Source organism: Dysidea avara, chromosome 12 (assembly GCF_963678975.1).
Source record: "Dysidea avara chromosome 12, odDysAvar1.4, whole genome shotgun sequence".
NCBI classification, from domain to species: domain Eukaryota; kingdom Metazoa; phylum Porifera; class Demospongiae; order Dictyoceratida; family Dysideidae; genus Dysidea; species Dysidea avara.
In genome coordinates, this window is record NC_089283.1 from 13,152,164 (window position 1) to 13,177,308 (window position 25,145).

Genomic DNA, 25,145 nt, shown 5'->3' on the forward strand with positions numbered 1-25,145 from the left:
TATTATAGCCCTATACACATGTAGGAACCATACTTCCTATATACTGTGCATGGTGACATCACATTATTCACATAAAAGTTGCTGTGTTTTGAGAAAAACCTGCCATAAGGCTTCTTATTTAGTTTGGAATGTGTTCATACCTTTGAAGATGGTAATAGTAGTTTACACTGTGGTATACAGTATGTATCAAAGGCTTTGGGAGGACATTTTCAGGCAAACTCACTGTGTAACTTAGAGGACATCCATACCTGGTAAAGCAAAGGCTGTCTATTCAATATTATGCAGTGATTTGTACATGCTGCATTGACCTCTCCCTCACTATGAACTCTTGCTTGAACTAAAGAAATAATGTGTCTCACAAGGGTGATGCTGTTAAAAACCATGCTGACAATTGTGTCTGTACTGTTCAGTGAGACTGCCAATTTTAGGCTGAGACTGCCAATTTTAGGCTGAGACTGCCAATTTTAGGCTAGCTGAGACTGCCAGCATGGGCACCTTTTTGAAGAGAGGGGTAATATTAACTGTCAGTTGGAATTGTACTAGTAGCTATCCAGAGAATATATAAATCTGAGATTTAAGATACGTTGGGACAAGAACATCATGTGATTCTTTTAAAACTCTTGCACTGATTCCATCTGGGTCAGTACATAGCATACATGCATGGATATTAATTGGTTACTTTCTCCAGATGTATCAAGCAACTCCCACAATCAATTCTGATTCAGTGGCTTTTTTTACAACTAGCCCTAACCTGACACTGGGGGTGTGTGGGGGTACAGTGTTTGAAGTAAGTGCTTTTTTGTGCCCTGATTGTCCAAACAGTTAATGTAAACTGAGAGAGAACTTGTGTGACTAAGTGCCATTAAAGAGAAAAACTGTATAGGGACTTCTGACTAACTAGTGGGGTCAGGGGCATACTCCCCCAGAGAAAATTTTGAATCATAATTGTGCCAAGATTGAAACTGGAAGCCAATTTTAGAGAAATGATTGAGATCTGGAAGTTATTAGCAAGCTGAAGGGACAAACTTAAAAATAAGAACTACATAAATACGTAATTACATACATGCAAGCCTGGATTTTAAGGCAATTTTATTTTATCATGAGTGGACTGTTAAAAAGAAAATTAAAACTAGTTGGATTGTAAGACAATTTTCAATCAAAGTAGACCATGAAATGTGACCAAAGTTTTGATAATTATTGATCTATGTACACACCAGTGAAGTTCACTTTTCACCATGAATGGATATAGCCACACTGATACTCTACACATTTGAACCACAGCCATGCCAATGATCTGCTCAGGCTGGTTTTCACAAGTGGATTTCTGGAGCCACTGGGAATGCTCTGGCACCTTGTAATGTCATTGGCCAACTGAAACACGAGACTAGAGACATGAACATCCTTGGACAGTTGCCCAGATATTTTTTGTGTACATTTCTTTAGTTTTCAGTGGCACAGTAGGTCTTGGGAGCCCAATATTAAGACTGGAGACACCATAAGAGAGAGAGAACCATTGTTAGTGATGAAAAGATGTACAAAACAAAAATAAAAAGAATGTGAGTCCTCAAGCTGCATGCGACCACAAAGAGACCCTTGTAGAGAACCACACTGTGGGCTTGGTAAGGTAATAACTAAATTACAAATGAAAAAAAAAAAAAACTAACTATACTGCATTACAAAAAAGATTAGTGGTCAAAACAAAAAGAACTTGATCACGACATTATATAAGTGTACGAATGCTATTAAAGCATGCAAAAATTTTTCATGCAACAACTGGTTTTCACTCAGCAGGTCACATATAATTTTGAGTTTATACAGTACTTTTTTGTGGTGCAGCTGGCTGGTTATACAACTAGGCTGAACTAGCCCAATCACCATTTACATTTGGTTCCACATGAGGTACTTTAAGATAACAAGTCACTCTCTATAGGTACAGTCATGGTTTTTTCTCCTTTCTGCACCTTTTCAGATACACTTAATATACTGTAACATCTTTGATCTATAAATAGGCTGCAGGACCAAGTGTCCTACAGACCTTGCAGCACTTGTTTTATAAAGCCTTAATAAATAAATAAACAACTAGCCAAAAGTCATATACAACTATAGCCCCTTTTTCTAGCCCCTGTGAATCTAATTATTAAATATTATTAGCTAAATTGTTAAACCTAAGTTTCAAAATTTGGTACATTTAAATTAGGTGATTGATTTCATGGGTATAGAAAAGCCAGAGTATACATGGATTATTAATTAGGTATGGCAATTCTGAAGTTTATGTTTGGTTTATGGTTTACAGCAATGTATTCCAGAGATGTGGTAACCCATAAAAGTAAAAATTGTGACTAGAACAAAATTAATGCTGTAATTAAAAAATTATAATATTGCTTATCAAGAATGCATATAATATTATATGGTAGTAGCTTTAATTTGATTAGACAGGTTTTGTAGCTGAGGTTGTTCAGTCCCCCAGACTCCTGCATCTGAATGGCCAAATCTGGAAACTACCTTGGAAAAATCCTGGATACACTGCTGTAGTATTACATTACTTAGTGTGGTCATACAACTTCTTCCAATTTTTCATACCTTCTTAACGATGTAGCTAACAAGTTAATTATCCATGGTAGGTCCTTGCATGCTTTGACTTTCTTTTTCTAGGTATATGGCGGGAGACAGTGTTGGTGAGTGCCTCTTTAAAAGAATTCCAGTTCGTGTCTACAGAATTACATTCTGGATTAGCTACTGTTCATAAGAGAGTCTTTGAAGGCACACATGAATATCCTATTTAACTCTGTTAAGGTCTCCCTTATGATATAGATACACAAAATGAGTCATCTTGTCAGGTGGAAGGTTGGATTGTATATTGATGTCAAAAAAATTACTTCATGGTCAGAAATTCCAGAGAGAGATAGACGTAATAAAGATAATTACATGAACAATATAATTACAAGGGGTCAGGAGTCTAGTCTCTGGGTTACCAAGTTACTAAAAAAGTTATAACAACTGGAACCCTGGCAAGACAAAAATAAAATAAATCGTAGCTACTTATAAAAGTAAACAATTGTACATGGCATATCAACAGTTCAACAAATCAACTACATTCCATGATACGGAAGCTTGAGAGTTAAATATCCTGTATGAACAGGAGATGGCAACATGGGCTGCCTGCTGAAGTATGTAACGTATTGTACTCTTTGGTAGATGGAATACATTGCTAAGCTTTGTAATAGTCGCTGGCATGAAATGGCCTAGACAGCTAACTTCAATTGTCACAAGATCAACCAAATATCCAGCATGTTGAAGGTCAAGCAGCAATGAACCGTAGCAATCTTCTTTATGGTTCCTTGCAGCCAAAAAGTGATGCTGAGTATTAGTAACCATAGAGAGTTCTAATAGCATAATGGAATCTGTGGAAACTAGCACAAGATCAGGTCTGCTTAGAGTAGATTTAATATGAGTACTGGGGAGACTAATACTTGCCTGGCAGTCAGGAAGATCAGCATAAAGCTTATAACATGGTGGAAAATCCTTCTTAAAGTTGTGAACAAGAACCTGCAAAACAGAATCACGATGCCAAGTGTATCTCCCTTGATCAAGTGCAATGGAACAACCAGTTGAAGTATGGTTGATTGTAGGTTGAGTAGAGTGACAAAGGGTACATACTGGACTAATGATTATACTGTATAGCCAGAAAGTTTGGTGGGAGGAAACTTTTTGGCGAATTTTCCGCAATAGGATTTTGGCGAGAACAAAGTTTGGTGAATTTGTTGAGCTAATATAGATTTGTATTGGACAAACGATTTGGCAGATTTTAGTTTGATGAAACATCGTTCACTTGCCAAATTCGCCAAACTTTCTTCAGTCCTGCCAAACTTTCTGGCTATACGGTATTCCAGCAAGCCAGATTCAAAGGTGTTGGTAAGGTGTCACAACTGGCTCACAATAAGAAAGAAAGTTGCTTTTCAGGTAAACCATGCTTCAGTCTTTTCCACAGGAGACAATTTTGTTCTAGAGTAACTATATCCAGAAATTTATTCTGTACAGTCAACGGTTCGAGAGTGGAATTCCAATAATCAACATGAGAGGAATGTAATGCTACAAGCCTTAATCTTAAAAGTAGATGAATGGATGTTAGAAACTGATGTTTTAGCAGCAGATATTTTAGCAGCAGAAAGAGCATTGAAAACAACACTTGGTGCATGCATTCTGAAAGTCAGTAGATAAAAGAGACTGGTGCAATTCAACAATCATCGGGTCAACAGAGCGCTCAATTAGTCTCACGTGGCCAGACCGCTTTTTTCCGTGTATTGGGTGGGGAAAAAGGGTCTGGTGTAACTCCAATAGCTGTTTACTTCTGAGCTGTCCCCAGACACTGGGGACGCTAATTGAATAACATTGGCCACAAAGGAGGTGCCATGATGTCAGTAAAATAATGAAATATTTGTAACACTCCTGCTCCGGTTGTGAGTCTTGTTACACGATGAGGATGAACTTTCAAGATGTTTTAAAAGAGACATGGGAGCAAATTAAGATTCATTTAAAGGATAAACAGATTAAGTTTACTTACTGACGTCATTGATGCCTCCTTTTGCAGCCAATGCTATTCAATTAGCGTCCCCAGTGTCTGGGGATGGCTCAGAAGTAAACAGCTATTGGAGTTGCACCAGACCCTTTTTTCCCCACCCAATACACAGAAAAAAAAGCTGTCTGGCTACGCGAGACTAGCGTTCAATTGCTAGGATATAAGATAGCTTAGCAGACTCCTTGAGGTGAGGCAAAAATGGAAGGTCTAAAACATCAGGATGAAAAACATTTCCTGCATGGAGTGTAGTTACGAGGTAAATTTAACCACCGTTTTACAAACTTTAGCACAGATGATTAGGCAGATTAAATGGATGTCACTGAAAGCCTCTCCACAGCAACATGAAAGTGAAGTACAGATGTCACAAAGTTTTTAATCGGCAACTTGAAAGTTCTTATGGTAACGGCCAGCAAAACACCACTCAACAGTATGTAAATCCACTGATGGCTCTATGTCACCATTGTCATAATGTAAACTACAGGAACCATCACAATGATAGTAGGTGACATTATCTCTGTACCAACCAGCAGGAGACTTGAGTCTGTAGAAGAATCAGACCAAAATACATAAGTAGGAATACCAGGTGGAGGTAAATCAGTTGATTGGGGAGCTATTAACTGAGCAGAGTACTCACAATGTTCTGACTTTGAAAGGAAAGGAAAACAAACAGTGGATTAATAGCTAGTCTCTAATAAAACGATCAGAGTCACAAGTCAGAGGCGGATACAGGGAGTCACAGGGGCGGATCTAGGATTTATAAAAGGGGGGGGGGGCTAACTCAAAGTACTAATCTCTTGGGTGGAAGTGTGCTTTGCACACCTCCCAGCATGTGAAGCATGCTGGAACTAGGGGGTCTGGGGGCATGCTCCCCCAGGAAATTTTTGAAAAATAGATGCTAAAATACTGGAATTTGGAGACATTACCACATAAAATGCATATTTCTGCCTGTCAGAGTACTGTAGATATTTTATATACTGCCTTTAGATATATATATTATATATATGACTCTCTGCAGCATTTGCTAATGGAAAGGTTTGACATTTGCTAATGGAAAGGTTTAAGTAGGTTCAGATACTTAAGCACATGATGCACCCTCTCACAATTGTGTGCATGATAGAATGATGATGTTGAAACTGGAAAATTTTGAAATTTGAATGATACGAGATTGAATCTGAGAGCATTTTCAATGGAAATTGTGTACCTGAATTAAGTATACCGGTACCGATAATTACTACACAAGGAAATGACCAAGCCTTTTAAACAGACCAGTACACTTCATTGTATGTATAGTCACAGACAGATTTGGCATAACAGAACCAACTTTTTATACTTACACTGAGTGTTCTATTAGAGTAGTTAGGTGACTGTTCTATTAGAGTATCTCGATCTTGTACACCTCCAATGTTGATCTGGGTCCTTGTTGCATAACCTTTAGCATAAATCCACTAATAATGCCTTGAAAAGATGTTTATAAGGTGGGTTTATAGTATTCGTATTATTAGTGATTGTATAATTATACTAAAACAAAATTTCATTATAATCCTCAGCATATTAATCAAGTAAAGCCTATAAGTGAAGGGGAGGCTTCAGCCCCCAAAGCCCACCCCCTAGATCCGCCCCTGGGTCAAAGGGGGCCCTTGACCCCCTCCAAAAATTTTTAGTATACCAAGATCGAGATACTCTAATAGAGCAGTCACTCTAATAGGGTGCTCTGTACAGTTCGTACAAGGCTTCCCTAGACATAGTCTGTTTTGCACTAAAAAAAATATCATGGTCACTTAATTAGTCTGTGACATTTTGACACATTTTAGTACTTGTAAATTAGGTATCCCATAGCAACAAGTGCACGCATCTTGCTATTCTATACCCTCTCACTTAAATTAGAACTACTCCATCATTTTTAATCCAATAGATATGAGAGTTTCACCAAGCTACTTTAGTAATTTTGCCAAAGAAGAGCGTTTGCCATTTTGAAATAGCAAGTTCAGATGATGAATAACGTGGAAGTAAAGAAAAGGAATTTTGAGAGTGTCAACCCGAAAGATAAATACGTGATGATTGAGAAGCTAAAAGACAAAATAAAAACACAATGGTTTGTGCTGTTTAGCATAGTGTATCATAAAAGTATCAAGGCTCTTGTGTGTAAACTGTAGGACTAGTTCTGGTATAAAGGGAAAAACTGTAACTCATGTTCTAAAGCAAATTTAGCAGTTGGGTTTGGACTAAACTGTGTACTAGTGTTAGCTTATATCATAGATATTATATACTACGCATCCCATCTATGCTTATATACAGTACAAAAGTACAGAACATTTGCTAAAACCATTTGTAAGTTATAGAACAAATTAAATTTCATGGGAAGCCATATAAGGAAACTGTACAGAGCACCCTTAACTCACTTTACCAAACCAGTTCTGGCTGTGGGCACCAGTTGCCCACAGACCATTAATGCAGGCCTTGCCTGCATTAAAAAGCAGTTAAAATAAAATAAATAATAATAAATAGTAGTGCCTCAGTTCATTTTTGACCCCACCTTTCCATAAGTCGAGATCCGCTCCTGCGAGTATCCAGGAGTTTACGAAAACGTGCGCGGTTAAATATACTAGAGCTGGCATCAGAGTGCATGCAGCTGACACTGACAGCAAAACAGGACTAGCCGAAATACCCGAAAAATATCCGAGAAATACCGGTGGGAGAGATGAAAGCAGTTCTTGCAGTCTTACTGTTCACTTTCATCCAGTGTGATGTTGAAGCCGTCGTGCTTAAGCGACAGGCCCCTGACTCGGCATGTTTCGTAGCCACGACCCAGGTTTCGTCTAGAGAACTACAATGCCTGTATGGGTCTACAGGAGGTAGTGGCGACTACTCACAGTACGATGATAATGCTGGATCTGACGACTACCATGAACCTACTTCCGATTCTTCGCAGTATGACTACGAGTCTGGCTTCATTTCCAGCCTCAGTTTTACGCGCCTGTGTGCGGACCCGTTCTGTTCGAATTTCGTCGTCAACAACAGGGGCGTAGGCAGGATTTCCAAAAGGGGGGTTCTGCCCTAAGTATAGAATTTCGTAGGTGTGCACATGTAAACACGTGTACACGTGTAAACATGTGTATTCTTATAAATTCATTCACAATATCGAGTAGAGGTACTTGAATTCCTCTGCCTGAAGACCTGTAGCTACCCATTTCAGTGGATTTGTGTAAGTTAATTCAGTTCTAGTTAACCAGTATCACGATTTAAAATATAACTCTGAAAAGGGGGTTCGTCCGAACCCTTTGAACCCCCCCTGGCTACGCCCCTGAACAAAGTGATCCCAAATTGCAGGGTGAGCATTTATAAACTATTTATGCAAGTGTTGTTTAGTCTAGTTGAACTATAGAAAAGGCGTTACTCTTGATCCCCAAATAATAAACAACTCAGTTTATTTCCTTTGACGTCGGAGGCTGTGGGGGGTTACCAAATAGTAACCTGTGGTTTCGCCGGTGGTTGTTTACTACATCCATCAAACGAAAATCGGCAAAAACAAACAAAATGTCATTACGCACCTATCAATTAGTCTCGCGTAGCCGCCAGACCACTACTTTTCTTTTGTGTGGGCGTCGGGAAAAGTAGGGTCTGGTACACCTGCATTAAGAATTCTGTGTAACGTTCCACTGCAGTCAGGGTGATGGTTGATTGCTGCTGATTGGCGAAGCCCTAAACCATAGATAAAAGGTAGGGTTTCCACTCAAAATAGGAAGGTACTTCATTTTGTTATTTCTGGAGATTTTCACACAGATTTACCTTTAGGATAAAGCAAACAAGTACTAATTTGTTATAGGAATGTTTGCAGCAGTCGCTATCAGCACAATTTTAACATGTAAATATCCAAAAAGTGGTCACGTGACCAAAAATCCCTTCATATAGGATTTCCACTGCAAAATAAGATGATGCCTCAGCCTTTTTCATTGTTTCTGATGATTTTTATGCAGACTGACCTTAAGATAAAACAAACAAGTGCTAATATATTATTAAACTGTTTATTACTTTCAATATCAATGCAGTTTTAACTGTAAATACCAGCGTTGAAACCAGGTCGGGTCAACCGGGTCACATTTTCTCCGGGTCATCCGGGTCTGACCCGGTTTACAAATTATCCGGGTCCGACCCGGTTTACAAATTATCCGGGTCTGACCCAGTTTACAAATTATCCGGGTCTGACCCGGATTGGATCACGTGAGAAACGAAATTGTTCGTTTGACGACGTGGAAACTTATAAATGCTAGTCGCGTGCTCTTTTGTGAGCCATGCCCACTTATCGCGTTACAAACACGCTCAGCCACGTCCATTCATTAGTAGGTGCAGTCTGTAACACAAGACTGCTGTCTGCAAGCTTACGTGGAGCCATGCCCACTAATTGATTATTGTACGAGTTGTATATAGTCTAGTCTTGCAGCAGGATAAGTACTTCTGTGAGCCACACCCACTTTAATATATCGGGAAATTGTAATACTAGGTATGCACGAAGCCACAACCAATTGCTGTCTGTAAACAGTAGCTACGTGGAACCAGACTCACTGACTGATTTTAAATTATAAACTTACTGGCTTAATTATCACATAATTACTCGTTTACTCAACACAAATCGAACGCACAAAACGTAGTCTCGCTCGCTCGAGACTACCCGAAACTTAGCTCTTATCGCATGCCTCGGCTTTAATTAATCCGGGTCAGTGGGTCATCCGGGTCAGCAGTAGTGACCCGATTTCAACGCTGGTAAATACCCAAAAAGTGGTCACGTGGCCAACAATCCCATTAGAGCTATATAAAGGATGTGCTATAACACTACAAGATGTAGAAGTCTTCATTATATGGCAAGAAAATACACTAATTGTGACTTCAGTCACCCTAAAATACAGTGATTTTCTAATAAGCTTCCCAATTCAACTATTATGATATTTTCAGTCACGTTATGTTCTTGTGTGTTAAACTTATGCTAATACTCAATACTACAAGCAATCCAATAATAAATTAGCACTTGTTTGCTTTATCTTAAAGGTCAGTCTGTGTGAAAACCACCAGAAACAACAAAAGGAAGCACCTTCCTATTCTGAGTTGGAAACCCTATAAAAGGGATAGGAAATGCAAGCAATTTCCGGTTTGATTTCTGTTACGTGTGACTTAAAGGATAAAACAGTTTGTGCTCAAGCATGGGAATTAGTGTTCTAAGTAGCGTAAATAGTAATCCAACAGACTACAGCAAGTATTTAGGCCTTTGTGAGAGATTTTGGCGAGACAATTCAGACCGTAGATTTTGTACCAAAGCGTATCGCATTAACCGTGATTGTTACACGTCATCATACTTTCGCTCATAGTACCTTCATGCCTCGTCCATACCGCTTCTTGTATAGCCGGTTCCACTTTCGAATCTTGTGGTAAGCTAGGCGTGTCACCAACACAGTCTTTTACCGTTGCATTGTACTGCTAGGTGGTTTAAACTTTTGGTAAAAAATGGAAGATACTTAGTCGTTTCTTCAAGCAACAGTTCCTGTTTTGCTCTGATATTTCCTCTGGTTCTCTCTGTTAAATGGTAAGGAATAGGTTTATCACAGTTAAAAGGATAGAATATATTTACGAAGAAAGTTAAGTGGTTTAAAGTAATTTTTTGGCTGTTTTTTTTTTTTCACTTTCAGTCTCTTTTAATTTTGCGTATAACTTCCTTGAGGGTTAGTACCATCCTAGTTCCCTCAATTACTCACTTGAGTTCACTGTAGCGAAGTTTCACAGTCGATCGTTGGTTACAAAATTCTGTCGTTACAACATTTGTTATGATACAAGCGCAGCAAACGTAACGAGTATGTTCGTGAAATAATACACGGTATTCCAATAGAAATGTACATATTTTGTGACGTCACGTTATTGTGTTTCCTATCCCTTTTATGTACTCTACAGACCTCTCAAGAAACTGTGAGACTCAAGTTTTTTAGCCTCTTCTCAAGGTCTCACGGTCAGGTACCAATTTCTCAAGGTCACACTCTGGATCTCAACGTTTTCGCCTGTAAACAAAACTCAAACCCACAATCGAAAACATTTTGTAAACTCAATGTATGAAATGATACGCACTTGATAAATATTAAATTTTATGGTGCTCAAATCAATAAAAGACTGGAGCCAACCTGTAGCCCAATGCCGTATTATAGCATGGTAAGGTGACTTCTCGTTTTTGTTTAGTATTAAATAAATTTTTCTAGCATTAATGTATCTATAAATACTGTAGAGGGCGGGAAATATATCGTGTGCCAGAGCAGAGGACAGATTTAGACCTAGCAAAAGGATTAGTGATATCTACAATCATCACAAAGATATGAATAGCAGACTTGTGACTCACACAGTGCTACACCGTGTTTGGAATTCCAGATTGCTTCGATTCTGTGTGTAGATTAACACCATAGAACATAGAAATAAGCTGCAAATAACAGCAGTATGCATGCAGTATAGCTAGTTCATGCTTGTTGACATTTTTTTATCACTAAAGTGTGTGTGTGTCCCCACTGTTGCATGAGGCCATACACTTGGGGTGTCTCAAGGTTAACCCTAGTTCCAAGTTGGGAGGTCTGACTCTATAAGCCTTTTCCATAATGGCGTCAGAGTAAAAAAATGGCAACCTCTATTTGGGGGACTCTATTATTTTCAAGTACAAGTGATATTGGGCGACAAATGAAGATCGATCATTTGTGTGACCCAGGAAGAAGGTATCGAGCTAAAGCTAACAGGTATGGGTATAATACAGCAGAATTAAATTGTTTACATGGGTTTTGAAAATTTCGGCTGGTTTTGAAGGTTGAGTAGAAATAACATTCCTTCATACGTATATACGTTGTAACCATATCTGGTAACTTGGCTTCAATATCATCCTTTATTTACAACTAAATGGTTTATGAAAACTTGTTGTCATAGGATGCAATACTCGAAAACATAAGAGTACTCCAAATAGAAAACCGGAGTGATGTCATTATGGAAAAGGCTTATTATCTATGCCTAAACTTAGGCGTCGCGTACCCTTCAGTTACAGTGGTACGTAGCAATCAGGCTGCAAGTTTTTAAACAGGTCTAAGAAGTTTAGGGCTTTGCCAATCAGCAGCAATCAACATTCACCCTGACTGCAGTGGAACCGATGCCCACACAAAAGAATAGTCTGGCAGCACCCGCCCCTTCGCTTTTAGAGTAAGGGTCTGGTGACCGTAGTATATGGTACTTGTGCTACTACCACTATAGTGGTAGAGCCAATCAAATCACAGTGTCCAGTTTAAATAAGTATTTGTGACGTAAAATGTGTAGTTTGTGCCATGAATAGCACAATAACCATGGCGACCGAATTCGGAATAGTTGGAAAGCAGCTGATACTCTCCAAGTGAGACTCCGAGATACACATGCTGTAAAGACTTATGTTGAGAAGTATGAAGTTTTGTGCTTTCTTCGCCAAGTTACAACAGTCTGAACAGGTAATTTATTACGTCACATGCAATTTGAAAACCACATTGGAATTCTGGTCGCATAAGTACTACTGTATACTATGGTCACCAGACCCTTAAGGCAGGCGCTGCCAGACTAAGAAAAGTAGTGGTTTGGCTATGCGAGACTACCTATCGATGTATTGGCCCACTATCCTCACCTTGGGCATACATGGTCAATCCCCCACCGTTGGCCCCAGTTGTGACGAAGGGATTTAACATAGCATAGAAATTTACAAAAAAAATAGCTCTAGGGTTCTCATGATTAATCGATAATAGATGAAAAAATATAATCGATTTTTTTTATTTTGTAATCGATTAATTGAGTAGTATACACATGTCATCAATAAAATTCTAAATGAAAAGCCTCTTTGCTCACTACAAGCCTCTCCATACTATTCCATAAAGTGCTAAGTTACAAGAAGCCACACAACCACACGTAAGTACTGCTACTAGTGTTAAAATATAATCTTCTGGAAATAGTAGAAAGAACTGCATCACAGGAAAAATAAATGTGTGTATAATATTATGTAGCTGCCATCTTGATAACTAATTAAAACAAAGAGTAATCCAGACAAGGGAACATGTATTAAAATATCTGTGGTGCCTATTTGTCTGGGTTGTGCAATGGAGGCCACACCACCATAGATAACCAGGTATTGTTGTGCTTTAGTACCACTGCTGCCATTCCTTCAACTTTCCTTTACCACTACTATGAGACTGTGTACAGTACAGTGGAACCTCTCTTATCCGGGCGGTCTGGTACATACTACTGTCTGTATCTCAGAAATGTCCGTAACTAAGAATAACATGCTATTATGCTAAAGTGACTAACTTAAATACAAGTAATGTTGTTATTGCTATCAGTTAGTGCTATGCAGTTTAGTAGACAGAGGGGAAGTCACTACAGAACATTCATGGTCACTCCCCTGGGCTGTAAAAATGCATTATCACCTAGCAACCAAGTGGTAGTTATTAGTAGTAGAATAAACAAGCCACCAAACAGGTAAACAGCAACCTTTGGGCTCCTTCCTTGTGCTTTTATCTAAACCAAACTTCATTATGGTCAATAAACTACAAGCCACATGACCAATTTGGGCTGTCTAGACAATGGAGGTCCGGATAAGGGAGGTTCCACTGTACTAATTAAGTGTAGCTGATGCTATGTGCATGGTGTTCACTACTTATAGATTGATTAATTGATTTAGTAATCGATGATTAGTTGATTATTGAATTAATCGAAACTGAGAGTCCTACAACAAAATACTTGGGTAGTTAATGAATGATTGTCAAATGCCCCCATAGTGGTACAACAGTTTCATGTCAATCCCCCCTGTATAGCCCCACCTATGCCCAAGGGGGGTGGGGCAAGTGGTGCTGACACAATGCGCTTGAAGGATAAATTTCAATGCTAGCACCCACAGTTTGCTTCTTAATAGTTTACTTTCTGGACAAGACAAGCGTTATTCTAGCTAGTAGCCACTTGATTCTGGCACTATTGCTACATAGCTAATGTTATGAATGTCATGCCAGTACAGTGGTACTGTCATGATCAACTTGACTTAAGGATAAATCCCAGTGCTAGCACGCACAGTTTATCACTTTCTCTCACTCTTTCTTAACATATTCTAAATCACTTAGATGGGTCGACATCGGTTTCTACGCTATTTAGAGCTCCTCAGACGATGTGATAACTAGTACTAATACTGATGTCCAACAAAAATGACACCTTTCAATAGAGCCTTTTCATCTCCTTGATAACCGTAATATCTGCCATGTAGTAGCTAATAATGTTGCAAAAGCACTAACCTGCTGTTGTTGGATATGCGTATACTACCAGTAAGCTGCTTTTAGTTAAGTATCAGCATCTGTTAGCTAACTAGTGTGTAACTGCTAGGGCTGTGCGATAATAATAAAACCTATAATATTATCTTGATAAGTGACAACCATTTTATCTCGATAATCGATATTATCTCCATAATAATGTAATATTATTAGAAAAGTTTTACATATTTGTTGACATAGAGTCCTTGTCGAGTCAGAAATTTACTTGTTCCTCATTTAATTCGATACCTTTCCAAAGGTTTTTCATCTGACTGTGGTTGATATACACTAGATTACGGAGATTTACTATTATCAGTCTCGATAATGAAAATCATTATCTAATTTATGATAGGTGGTTTAGGTATCTAGATTATCTTTTATCTTAATTATCTCCCAGCCCTAGTAACTGCAGTAGCTTAAGTTAATTGTTTTTCTTATAGTCATTCATTCAGGATAACTTACCAGATGAGTACAAAGGTATTGATATTGGAAAACTGCTTGCTGTCTTCTGTGCTAAGGATTCCAGTGGTATTGGATGCTACAATCAGCTACCTAAGGATAACTTTGACATGGTAAGTGATGCTTGATTTATGTACGTAGTAATTATGCACCATTCATATCCTATAGTTTGAACCTTGTGAGAGGGTATTGAACACAGGAGCATGTAACAAAAAGTGTAAAAAGGTATCAGTGTATAATGTGTGTGTTAGTGGTCAAGGAACAGGATGTTAGCTATGCACAGTAATTTGTAGCCTAGTTTTTTTGAGAGACATGTATCAAGATGAAATTTTCTGATACACATGAATTGCCTCCTATTCTACTCATACAGTACAATAGTACTGTATAGTAGAAGGTTTGGGCGTGGCCTGTGAGAATATCACCCAAACCTTCCCTCATGACAGCATGACAGCATTTGGTTGGCAAGCCCAAAAGTGCCTTCAGATCGACCTGAAACATTTTCATCGAGTAGTAATTTTAAAGAAGATTATTCAATGGAATTATATACTGCCTGCCTAACTGATGTGTTCAGTCAAGTGTGGCAGAAAAGTGGCTACATTTATGGCACTACTTCTGTCACAGAAATGCTTCAAATTCACTCAAGAAGAAACCCTTGGCATATTGATATCCAGCCATACAATACATGTGATAGTGCCTTACTTTTATCCTACCTTACCATACAGTGACTATCAGTCAAGCACAGTATGACTTCCATCTCTGGGTGTACACGTTGTTACACAATGTTATTGCATCAACATTAAAATACACGTGTTCTTGAAGTTCAGCTGTAACCTTCTGCATTGTAGCTGATGCCGCCTGGTACCTGGTACATGTATGCAAAAAAGGTATGTGAAAGTAGACTGCCATCAACTAGGTCACCTGACATGCTCATTTAGTCACCTACACATGTTCATTTAGTAACCCGCCCTCAGGCAATTTTGTACGTGAAAAATAATTATAACACGAAAGGTGCACTGGAGTACTTGAAAATACTGTAATACAATTCTTCTCCGTGTTCTGCAAATAATTCTGGACAAATAGTAGACTAAGCGGCGTATCTACTGTAGCTCTAGCCGTTACTCTGGTTACCGGTCAAATAATTATTTTTGTGAACGCTGTAGGACTTCAGGAAGAAACCGTTCTGCCGTTCTACGTTGCTCTTTCACCCCACCCTAATGCTCTGGCTATAAAGGTATGTACTTTAAAACATAGTCTAAATAAGTTAGACACCGTGACCAACGGGAGAACTAAGCGATTTAGTAACCCCTTTGGCCCTTAGTAGTGCCCTCGCTGCGCTCGAGACGCTACAGCCTTGGGCCATTGGGGTTACTAAATCGCTTAGTTCCCTTGGTCTTGGTGTCTAACTATTATTTAGTTTAGCATTTTTACTTTTAGTAAACTAATTTTAACTAAAAAGAAATTAAAGAAATTAATCAAAACTAAAATTTGTTTTCCATACTAAAGTACTATATAACAAAGATTAAAATACTTTTAGTTCAGCATATTTATTTTAAGTAAATTAATTTTGAATTGAACTAAAACAACACTAGTGTAAAGGTAAGTGTATGTAGCTCTTGTGCTATGAATATAACTGCATTGTTAGATTCATGATTGTTGCAGATCATGACCTCACTCAGGGGCGTAGCCAGGATTTTTTGAAGGGGGGTTCCAAGAGCAGTATAGAGTTACCAGAAGCAGGGGTCTGGGGGTACAGCCCCCAGCTGCTGAGAGACTTTCAATATTTTTATGAATCAACTCAGCAAATTGCTATATTTTATGTACATAAATTATAAAGCATAATATAAGTGCCTTTAGTACTAGATAAAGCTACCTAGTGGAAACAGACAGCATAACACATAAGAGACACAGTAATTTGTAAGTGATAGCTATCTCACTGGTATAGGAACCATGATTCCACTGATACAAATAGAATGACTTACAATCAAAACATTATAATTAATTACAAAATATGGATAGCATAGATTCATTTTGTATAACAAATTATTGGAGTTCTATATCTTTATACACTGTATACCAAAGCTATAGCAGTATAAGGTCATGCTCAGTTTTGCATTTAATGTTAGAATGTCTGATAAACTTCACTAATTCCTTAACATGGATATTCACATGCATGTTTTATTAGAATATACGTGACTGCTCTATTAGAGTATATCAATCTTTTTAACAAGTTTTGAAGAGGGCTCATGTTACCTCTGTAAATCCTTCCCTGAGAGATGAATGCAAATTTTATCAAATGTTGTGCTGTGCCATACACCATAGTACTCACTCATTTTGTCCTGCCACACTAAAATGGTAATTAGGGTCCTGCATGCTGTAGTACAAGTAGGGATTTGCAATGGTGACGTCATTTCCGTAGGAACTAATAGTTTTATGTACGTACAATCCTCGTTACGGGTTAGACTTGGTCTTGGTTACGCGAGGTTACGGGTTCATGCTTCACAAAATATAACCTTCATACAAATCTTCAGTTGTCGGGGGCTTTGTTGATGCTTAAAAATTTCTCGTACCTTGTCACAATCCCGCCACAAAAACTATTGGTGCCACGCCTGAACAACCATAGCGAAGAAGTTCCGGCTGCAAACCGCCGTGATTTGACAACACTCACTTAATCTAAGGAAACTGTCAAGGTAAATTCATGAAGAAACAAAGAAAGTATAGTTAGTGAGATATTGCCACTCAAAGTCCCTACCCATAACGAGGATTGTCCGTAGTGACATCACCGTTGTGAATCCCTACTTGTACTATATTATCTATGCGTAACCTTAACAGGCTTATGCAGTGCAGGTAAAGACATCACTAAATTGTATAAATGATGTGACTGACTCATCAAAACCTGCAGAGCTTGTAACAAAACCCACCCCAATGAAACACCACAAGTTATTGGCTATACTCACATGGCTTTTTATCTGTTAACAGTATCTTACCAAATGTCTCTAGTATTACATGTTCGAAAATTGCCTGCTATATGGTAGCTTCTTCATGACCAAATTTGACTGGTTAAACAGTGCCTTAGATCTTTTGTAATTGCAATGGTTATTTCCTATTAACTTGAACCTGTAATTATGTAGTTCCAGGAGGGATTAGCATGGACTAAAAATTGGGCTTACTAGACAGTATCCTTGAATGTACACTGTAGAACTTTAATGTGTGCTACAATTGATAGCATAGAAATAGCTTGGATCGGATTCAGAAATTCACTGATGTTACCTGTACTTTGCTCAGATGAACCAAGTTACATAGACAAAAAAAAGTGTCTGTGTTGTCTTCAATTTAATTCATGACGGGAAGCAGTCATGGTTGCTCTACTAGAGAATTTGTGATTTACATTATGACCTGTATGCTTGTATGTCTTTAGTAAAGAGATTGCTTTTATAACATTTATTTGACTGCTTTTATGTTCATGTATAGGTTTTATTAAACTTCAACACTAGTTGCTGTTTTTCAACCCTGGCGTCTGTGCTGCCATATCACACCAGGTGTGTTTGTGTATAGTTCGCTATATTAGGTTTTGTGATATTTGCATCACTAGGTCTCAAGTCACAAGATTGCAAGCAGCATGCAATGTTTATGGTAGTTTGTGTGATGTTGATTATGACACATACACGTCTAACTCAAAAGGTATATGAACTAACTTGTTAGATTTTCTGTGTATGAATTATATTGTTCATTTAGTGGTATTTGTCAGCTGAGTTTACTTCTTAGTTATTGTCTTTTAAATTTTCCATTTCCAGACCTTGTCACTTGGAGCTAGGCCTAAGGGAATTATGCTCAAAAATATCCTCATTATGCTATTCCGAATTTCTCAAAAAATGTTCTCATCATGGTGATAATTTTCTTAAAATGTATCCATTATTCTTGAAATTATTACCAAAGATTTTCAACTTTTGCAATTTATAACTTTGGAGCAGTAGAAATTGGAAAACTATAGCGGCAAGATGTTTAGTGACTGCTGCAATATTCTGCTGGTTGTTCCGAATACATGACTGCTCTATTAGAGTATCTTGATCTCAACATGAATTCGTAATTATGTTCTTAAGTCACTTAAGAATGCTGAAATAGTTTTACCCCTATCATTCCTGGACCCCTAGCAAGGTGCATTTCCACAAGCACGTTCCCGGTTTCTTGAAATTATTCCCATAAAAATGTGTGTGTACCTATTTATTGCAGTTTGTTTGAGTTACACTTCCTTAGCAGTGCATAGCAACGTAATTAATGAATTACAAAATAATTGGTGAGTTATGAAATACATTCATTCCTCCATCATACTTATAAATAGAATGTGTGAGCTGTGAGATGATTGATAAGTTACAGTTCAGTCATGTGGAAGACCTACAGTTTCAGACTTCTGATTGCCTTAGACCTTATGATGTTATTATTATAAGAATAAAGATGGTGGCTTTCCTGCCACATACAAGATAATGAATGTTGTAATTTCTATGTGTACCTAAACAGGTGACAGTGGCTCTAATCTCACAATTATTGGTGCAGCTGCTGGTGGTGGAGTGCTCTTGTTGGCGGTTGTGATTGTGATATTGATTATCATAGTGATAGTGGTGACTAGGAAGGGCCCCAGCACATCCAGGACACAGTGAGTATTGTGGAATATGAAGCAACATATGTGACTGGACCTGGGAAAACTGCTATCAGCAGTTCTGATGTTTCACTACAGACACAAGGCTACGTGAATAATTCACAATCACTCGTAATAGAATGTAACCTAACCTATCGTTTCACTTTCATTTTGTGAACAACCTTTTGCACTTCCCTTCACCCCCTGGCCACCACCCCTATTGGAACTCACTTGATGCAGTCAACCTGGAGTAAAAATTATCTAAAATGGCAGAAAATTTAGCTGTTAAATTCTTTTAGAGTGAATACTCTAGAAGGTAAGGAAAACGTGTCAAAGTTTGGTAAAGTTAGCTTTAACATTGGTAAGTTATAACACTCTGAGTACTTAAAACTGACATTTCTTGATACTTGTAAATAGGCAGTAAGACCAGTTATCTTAGAGATAATCACGTATATACATTAACTAATCTGAAACTTAGTATATAACCCAAGCAGTATTAAACACTGGTATAGCTCAGCTGTATGTTCTATTAGAGTAATTTAGCGAAACTTTGAAATGCTATAATAGTAAGAAATTAGTTTTTTTTTATTTCATGCCATTCTGGCAGATCAAGACACACAGTAGTGTATGTACTGTGCAGCCGAAAAAACCAGTGTGCCATGATGTGGGTATATTGACAGGAAGAACAATAATGTTTTCACACATATGTAGCTCCATGCTATCTTGAAGCAACAAGATTTTTTCCCACATACCGCATTTGAGCATAATCACATTAGGAATTCCTGATATGCAAGCCATAAATTTTAGCTTTTATTTTCTTCAGGTTTTTTTTGTTTTGTTATTTTTCACCTTTTTCTTTTCACAAACTTACAAATACAAGCAAACCCACTAATTGCTTTGAAATTAAGCACACATATGAAGGGTTTAAGGTGAATCTTGGTACAAATTACATAAGTTAAATAGAGTGATGGTTTACCACACACTGGGCACATCATTTGTGGAACTGCGTGAGTTGAAAATCAGTGTGTGGATAGTCTGCGCATTACTGCTTAACCCATAAAACTTTATAACCAAGATACACTGTATGCAAATAAGCCACTAGAGTTGCAACAATACGTAGACGTATCAATATATTGCCTCTGGTGTATCACGATACAGCAATGTATTGCACAATACAAAATGAAGTCTAAGCAGTGGTCTATGTAGTTTTTTAAGGGAAATAAGTGAGCTATTTTTTGAGAAGCATTACATATTATTCAGTTTAACCATGATGTACAATAATTTGATTGTCAGCCATGTTAACAAGCCATGGTATGTCGATATGTCACGATACGTGATATATCGATACGGTTTGACTTTGTATTGATACAGCGATATTGTCTTAAATCGATACGATATATCGATAATTATATTGTTGCATCTCTAAGCCACTATAGAGGTTAGCTTGCAAGTGACACAATGTTATGGGCTCCTGATATCTCATATACAGAAGGTCACACAGACTTGTAATTTAGATTTTCAGAATGCTGAGACGTTCTTTAAAATGGTGTATGTACAAGTTTCACCAATTGTGATGTTCCTTTGCCAAGCTGTGACAGTTTAAACACAGGGATGTAACTTGCATAACATTTTAAAGAAAAAGATATCCTTGAGGTTTATGAACTCTGTAGATTTTAGTGCTAGTAGCCGGGTTTCAGTAGTATTGGTTGAAACCTGTAAGTACCCCCCTTTAAATTTTGCTCAATAGCAGTCTGGCTAGCTAGCTGTAGCTATAATCATAGTAAACAATCTTATGGATACCACTCTATTGAACAGTATTCAAGGGATTGCATTTAACTAGATAGCTAAGCTGTACTTTAATCATTCCATTTCATAAAATACAGTTGAGATGCTCTAATAGAGCAAACAAGTGCTGTAAACAATGGCATGACTAAGTTTGATAAATTTGGCAAATTGAAGAAAATTTGCTTGCCAATTAGCTAGCCTATATTGTTCAATATGGTAAATTCGCCAATCTATTATACACCAACCAGCTTTACATGCAAATTTGCCAAACTTAAGTCGTGCCAAATATTTGTTGCTTATGGTAACTACTCTAATGGAAGAAACAAAGCTTCTGTTTTGCCCTAGTTTTATTTCATAGCTTAAGGCATTTTTCTGAGCTTCAAAAATTTCTGGAGGCATGCCTCCTATTTATCCCCTAGCAATAGTATATCGTAACAGTACATTTTCAGAATCCACTTTAAAAATCCAAAATCCATTACTGAAGTAGCTATGCATACATATAATATAATTATGTGTTACAGTGGTGCAAGTATGTTAATTTGTGAAATTGCTTAACTGTGCATCAATCAAAAATTTGTGTGTATGTTGTGCATGTCATAATGTTATTGAAGTTTTGATATGGTGGTGTGTTATTTGTTACAGTGTGTCGATGAAAGGAGATGTAGTCAGAATGCCCCTGACTGACAATGAAGATCCTGATGATTAAAACTACACAATACATGTGCACATTTTCTGTAGTGCTACATTCACGCAGTTTAGAATTTTTAAGGCGTGCAATATTAAGGGATAACACATTTAAATATATAGCTAGTCACTTCATTTGTGCATGGCTGAGTTAGTGTGTATATATGCACTATAGTTGTTAATTAAATCACAGAAGGTTTGCATCATTCTTGTGTAGAACAGTTTGTAACTAAGTTCACATACATTTCCACATATGTTAAGTCACAAGATCAAGTTTATCTTTGTGTACAAGAGGTAACAACTACAGTACTAAGAATGAAGTCACTTATTTATCTGTTTGATTTATATGCAAGCAAGGGAAGGAAAGCATCAACTAGTGCTCGCTGGCACATGTGGTACACTAAACTCTGATGATAGTAAGATGCCTGTCTGATGGAATCTCAGCCCAATTGATGGAGTTTTAAACCAACATGTGAATACCCTTTGTTCTAATGAACTGCATCTTCTCAATGAATGCAAGGCGCATACAATTAATGATTATGGAAATTGTTTTTCATCATATCTATAATGATATCTTAATAATGTTTGCAAACCCTAAAATGCAGCTGCACACAGTTCTGTTAACATAGTTTGATTTTGTCCATATACAATTTGCAAGGGTGCTGTCTTAAGTATATGAATTTGTACTAACCCAAGTAAATGCATGTGGTTACTTTAGTGTCATATTCTGGCTTTTGGTATCATTAGACTATGGTATGAGGAATAATGATGTAACATAGCTAGTGGAGCAGGTAAGTAATTACACCTGCATTCTTTCGTACAAGTGCCAAACCAATTCTACTGGGAATCTTGATATTATTTTGCTGACTTCAGAGAGTGTCATAAGAAAGTGTGCTAAAAAAACATCTTTTCCAGTAGTATATACTGATCTGAACTGCAGTGATTCAAGCACTTACTGATGTAGACAAAACTGACTTCAATTAAAGCAATTTCATTGTGGAGTCTAGTAGCCACTGAAGCCATAGCAGCTGTTAATATTTATATAAACCATGTACAGAAGGTTTGTATCTATGTTGTTACCAAAATTTTCTTGTGCATGCATGGAGAGCAGCTTGTGTCCTACATTTAAGATACAAGCTTATCTTCGTGTAATTTGCCAAAAATTGTTGGTTAGACATCAGCGTAAAATAGGTTTAAATTTTCATAGCAAAATAGGTAATAATAAGTCAGTGTACCCTTAACTATGTACCAAGCTTACATTAATTAATGGCTTGTTTTATCAGTTTGTTTCTATCATTTGCATGCTAATGATTATAGCTTCTTTATTCTTAGTGCTGCACTCTATAATTATGGATTATTCTTAGCTCACAAGCAATTATACTAACACCCTATAGTAGCTCTAATGTAAAATGTGTTAATACTTTATCAGAATTCAGTATTGATACTTCAATTTCTTATAGGATGTATGTGGGAAGGAATGTATAGGGAGGCAGTGATGTGGTTAAGACTATGTAGTATTAATACAGTAGCTCAGGTAGATGAAAGTGGACCTTTTTGTGTAGTGTACATGTGGTGCACCTATTTATATCAGGCATGTGAAGTATGTTGTAAGATAGTCTGGGGGACTGAATTTGGTGACTTTCTACTAAAATGTTGGACTTTAATACTTAAACTGCAATTGTGGACCTTTGTCTTTAAGGTACCTCCCTGCCTAAAAGCCTGTAGCTATGTTGGTTTTTCCATAACATGCATTTGTCCCATGCTTTCACATGTAGTTAGGAATAGCCATTCACTGTCATCTTTTTTGAAAATGTGCTGCCACCTTTGTTGGAGTGTGCATATCATTTTCTGACATCTCCCACTATGTGTTTACTGCTTATAGAGGATCCATAATCATCTCAAGGCTGACCAAGTACTACAAAATAAGTTTAGTGGACTGCATGTCATGTGACTATCTGATTTGACTTAATTTGATTTTCTGCATAGCCGTTCTTCCATGCTTGAGAAAATATTACAAATTAACATACAGACACACACATAAAGGCATACAAATACAAAGAATCTTTGGAGCGTTGTCTCCACTTAATGTTCTGGTGTTCTTTAATAAATGTATGATTGCAAATCGATCTTCTCTGATACACCACATGTACAACACATATCTAATATTATAGCTCTAACTATGATATAGGAAGGGTATAAATGTTGCCAGCTGCCTAGAGTATTTTCGTAGCTATTTAACAGAATAAATGAAGGTGTAGTACTCATATTTTGTAACACAACAACACTGTATGGCATACATTCTTTGTTTCTGTTCAATTTATTGATCACCACATCACTCACTCATGATCAAGAGCAAAAGACAACCAGAAACATGTTGACTGTTCTGTTAAAGAGTTTTGTCTTAATTTTATTAAAAAATGTAATCAAACTTTAGGTTGATACATTGTCAATGAACAGTAGTTATTTATGGCTCATCACTAGCTGTTGTGGACTAATAATTCAATAAATAAAAACAATTGTTAAACCTGAGTCTCAACACATATAGTTGCCAAACTTGATTGCTACTGTCAGCACTACACTGTGGAAATTGGCAGCCTTGGCCACTACCTTAATGAGAGTATCATCACTATAAAGAAGAAAAGATTCTCACATTGCAAAAATTTGCCCCAGCAATTGCCTTGGCAATGTAATTTAATTTGGTGGTAATGTACATACCTCAAATACCAAGTAGCTATGTACTGTATAGAAGATTGTGAGTGTACAACATCAGGAGGTAGTAAATTCCATAGCTGGATGGTTGAGGGTAGGTAGGAATGGAGGTATGTGTCAATTCAGGTAGGAACGACTCTTGTATCTTAAGTTGTGACCACGTGTACTAGATGTATAAAATAGTTTTGAAAGTCTAGACTAACATGATCAGTTAGCATCTTGTAAAACATATCAATATCTCTTACATTGAAGTGTTGTCCATTTTAGCTTGATTATCATGTTAGTTACACTATAGCATATCTTGAGAATTCATTAAAAATGAAACAACTGTGTCATTTCAAGTTGCTGAATATCTGTCATGGTGTGCGGAGACCATACTGTGGATGCGTATTCTGCAATTACTGGTGTGACATAATTGAAGTATGCTTGTGTTCTTAAGCCATTAGAACATTGCTAGTACATTATGTGCTTGGTTGTCTGAACCTTTTCCATTAATAAATGCTGCAGAGAACCATACCTATAATCTAAACAGGGGCGGATCTAGGATTTCAGAAGGAGGGGTGCTAACATGGACATTTATATATGTGGCAAGAAAGTTGATCATGATACAACTAGTGTGCGAAGCACACTCAGCATGCAGAGCATACTCTATCTAGGGGGGTCTGGGGGCATGCCCCCACAGGAAAATTTTGTAAATTTGGCCTACTGAGATTGAATTTGGTAGTAATTTTGAGTGAAAAATGATGTCACTTCATTTATGTAATACCACTAAAACGGTCACAGCCAGTAGCTAAAATTCAATCTTAAACTAACATCTTAAAGAACTAGTAGTGGAAACATATGGATATCAGCTGCACATGATCAAATTTAGTGTTATGAAGTATAGCATAATTTACAGTCTTATGGCTCAAACTACACTATAGCTGTCCAAATTAACAGTAGAGATGAGTGGAGAGGGTAAGTAGACTCACCAGTGTGTGGAGTG

The 25,145-nt window shown here is 37.5% G+C and overlaps 1 protein-coding gene across 1 annotated transcript; it reads left to right on the plus strand.

Moving 5' to 3' along the window:
* The first annotated feature begins 7,230 nt into the window (after positions 1–7,230).
* Positions 7,231–21,657, plus strand: LOC136240326 (uncharacterized). The gene is made up of 8 exons (XM_066031272.1): positions 7,231–7,586; positions 7,881–7,904; positions 14,334–14,465; positions 14,521–14,577; positions 17,821–17,888; positions 17,942–18,030; positions 18,865–19,000; positions 21,410–21,657. The coding sequence occupies exons 1-8, from the start codon at positions 7,275–7,277 to the stop codon at positions 21,471–21,473; spliced, it is 882 nt and encodes a 293-aa protein (XP_065887344.1). The 5' UTR covers positions 7,231–7,274; the 3' UTR covers positions 21,474–21,657.
* Positions 21,658–25,145: the final 3,488 nt, after the last annotated feature.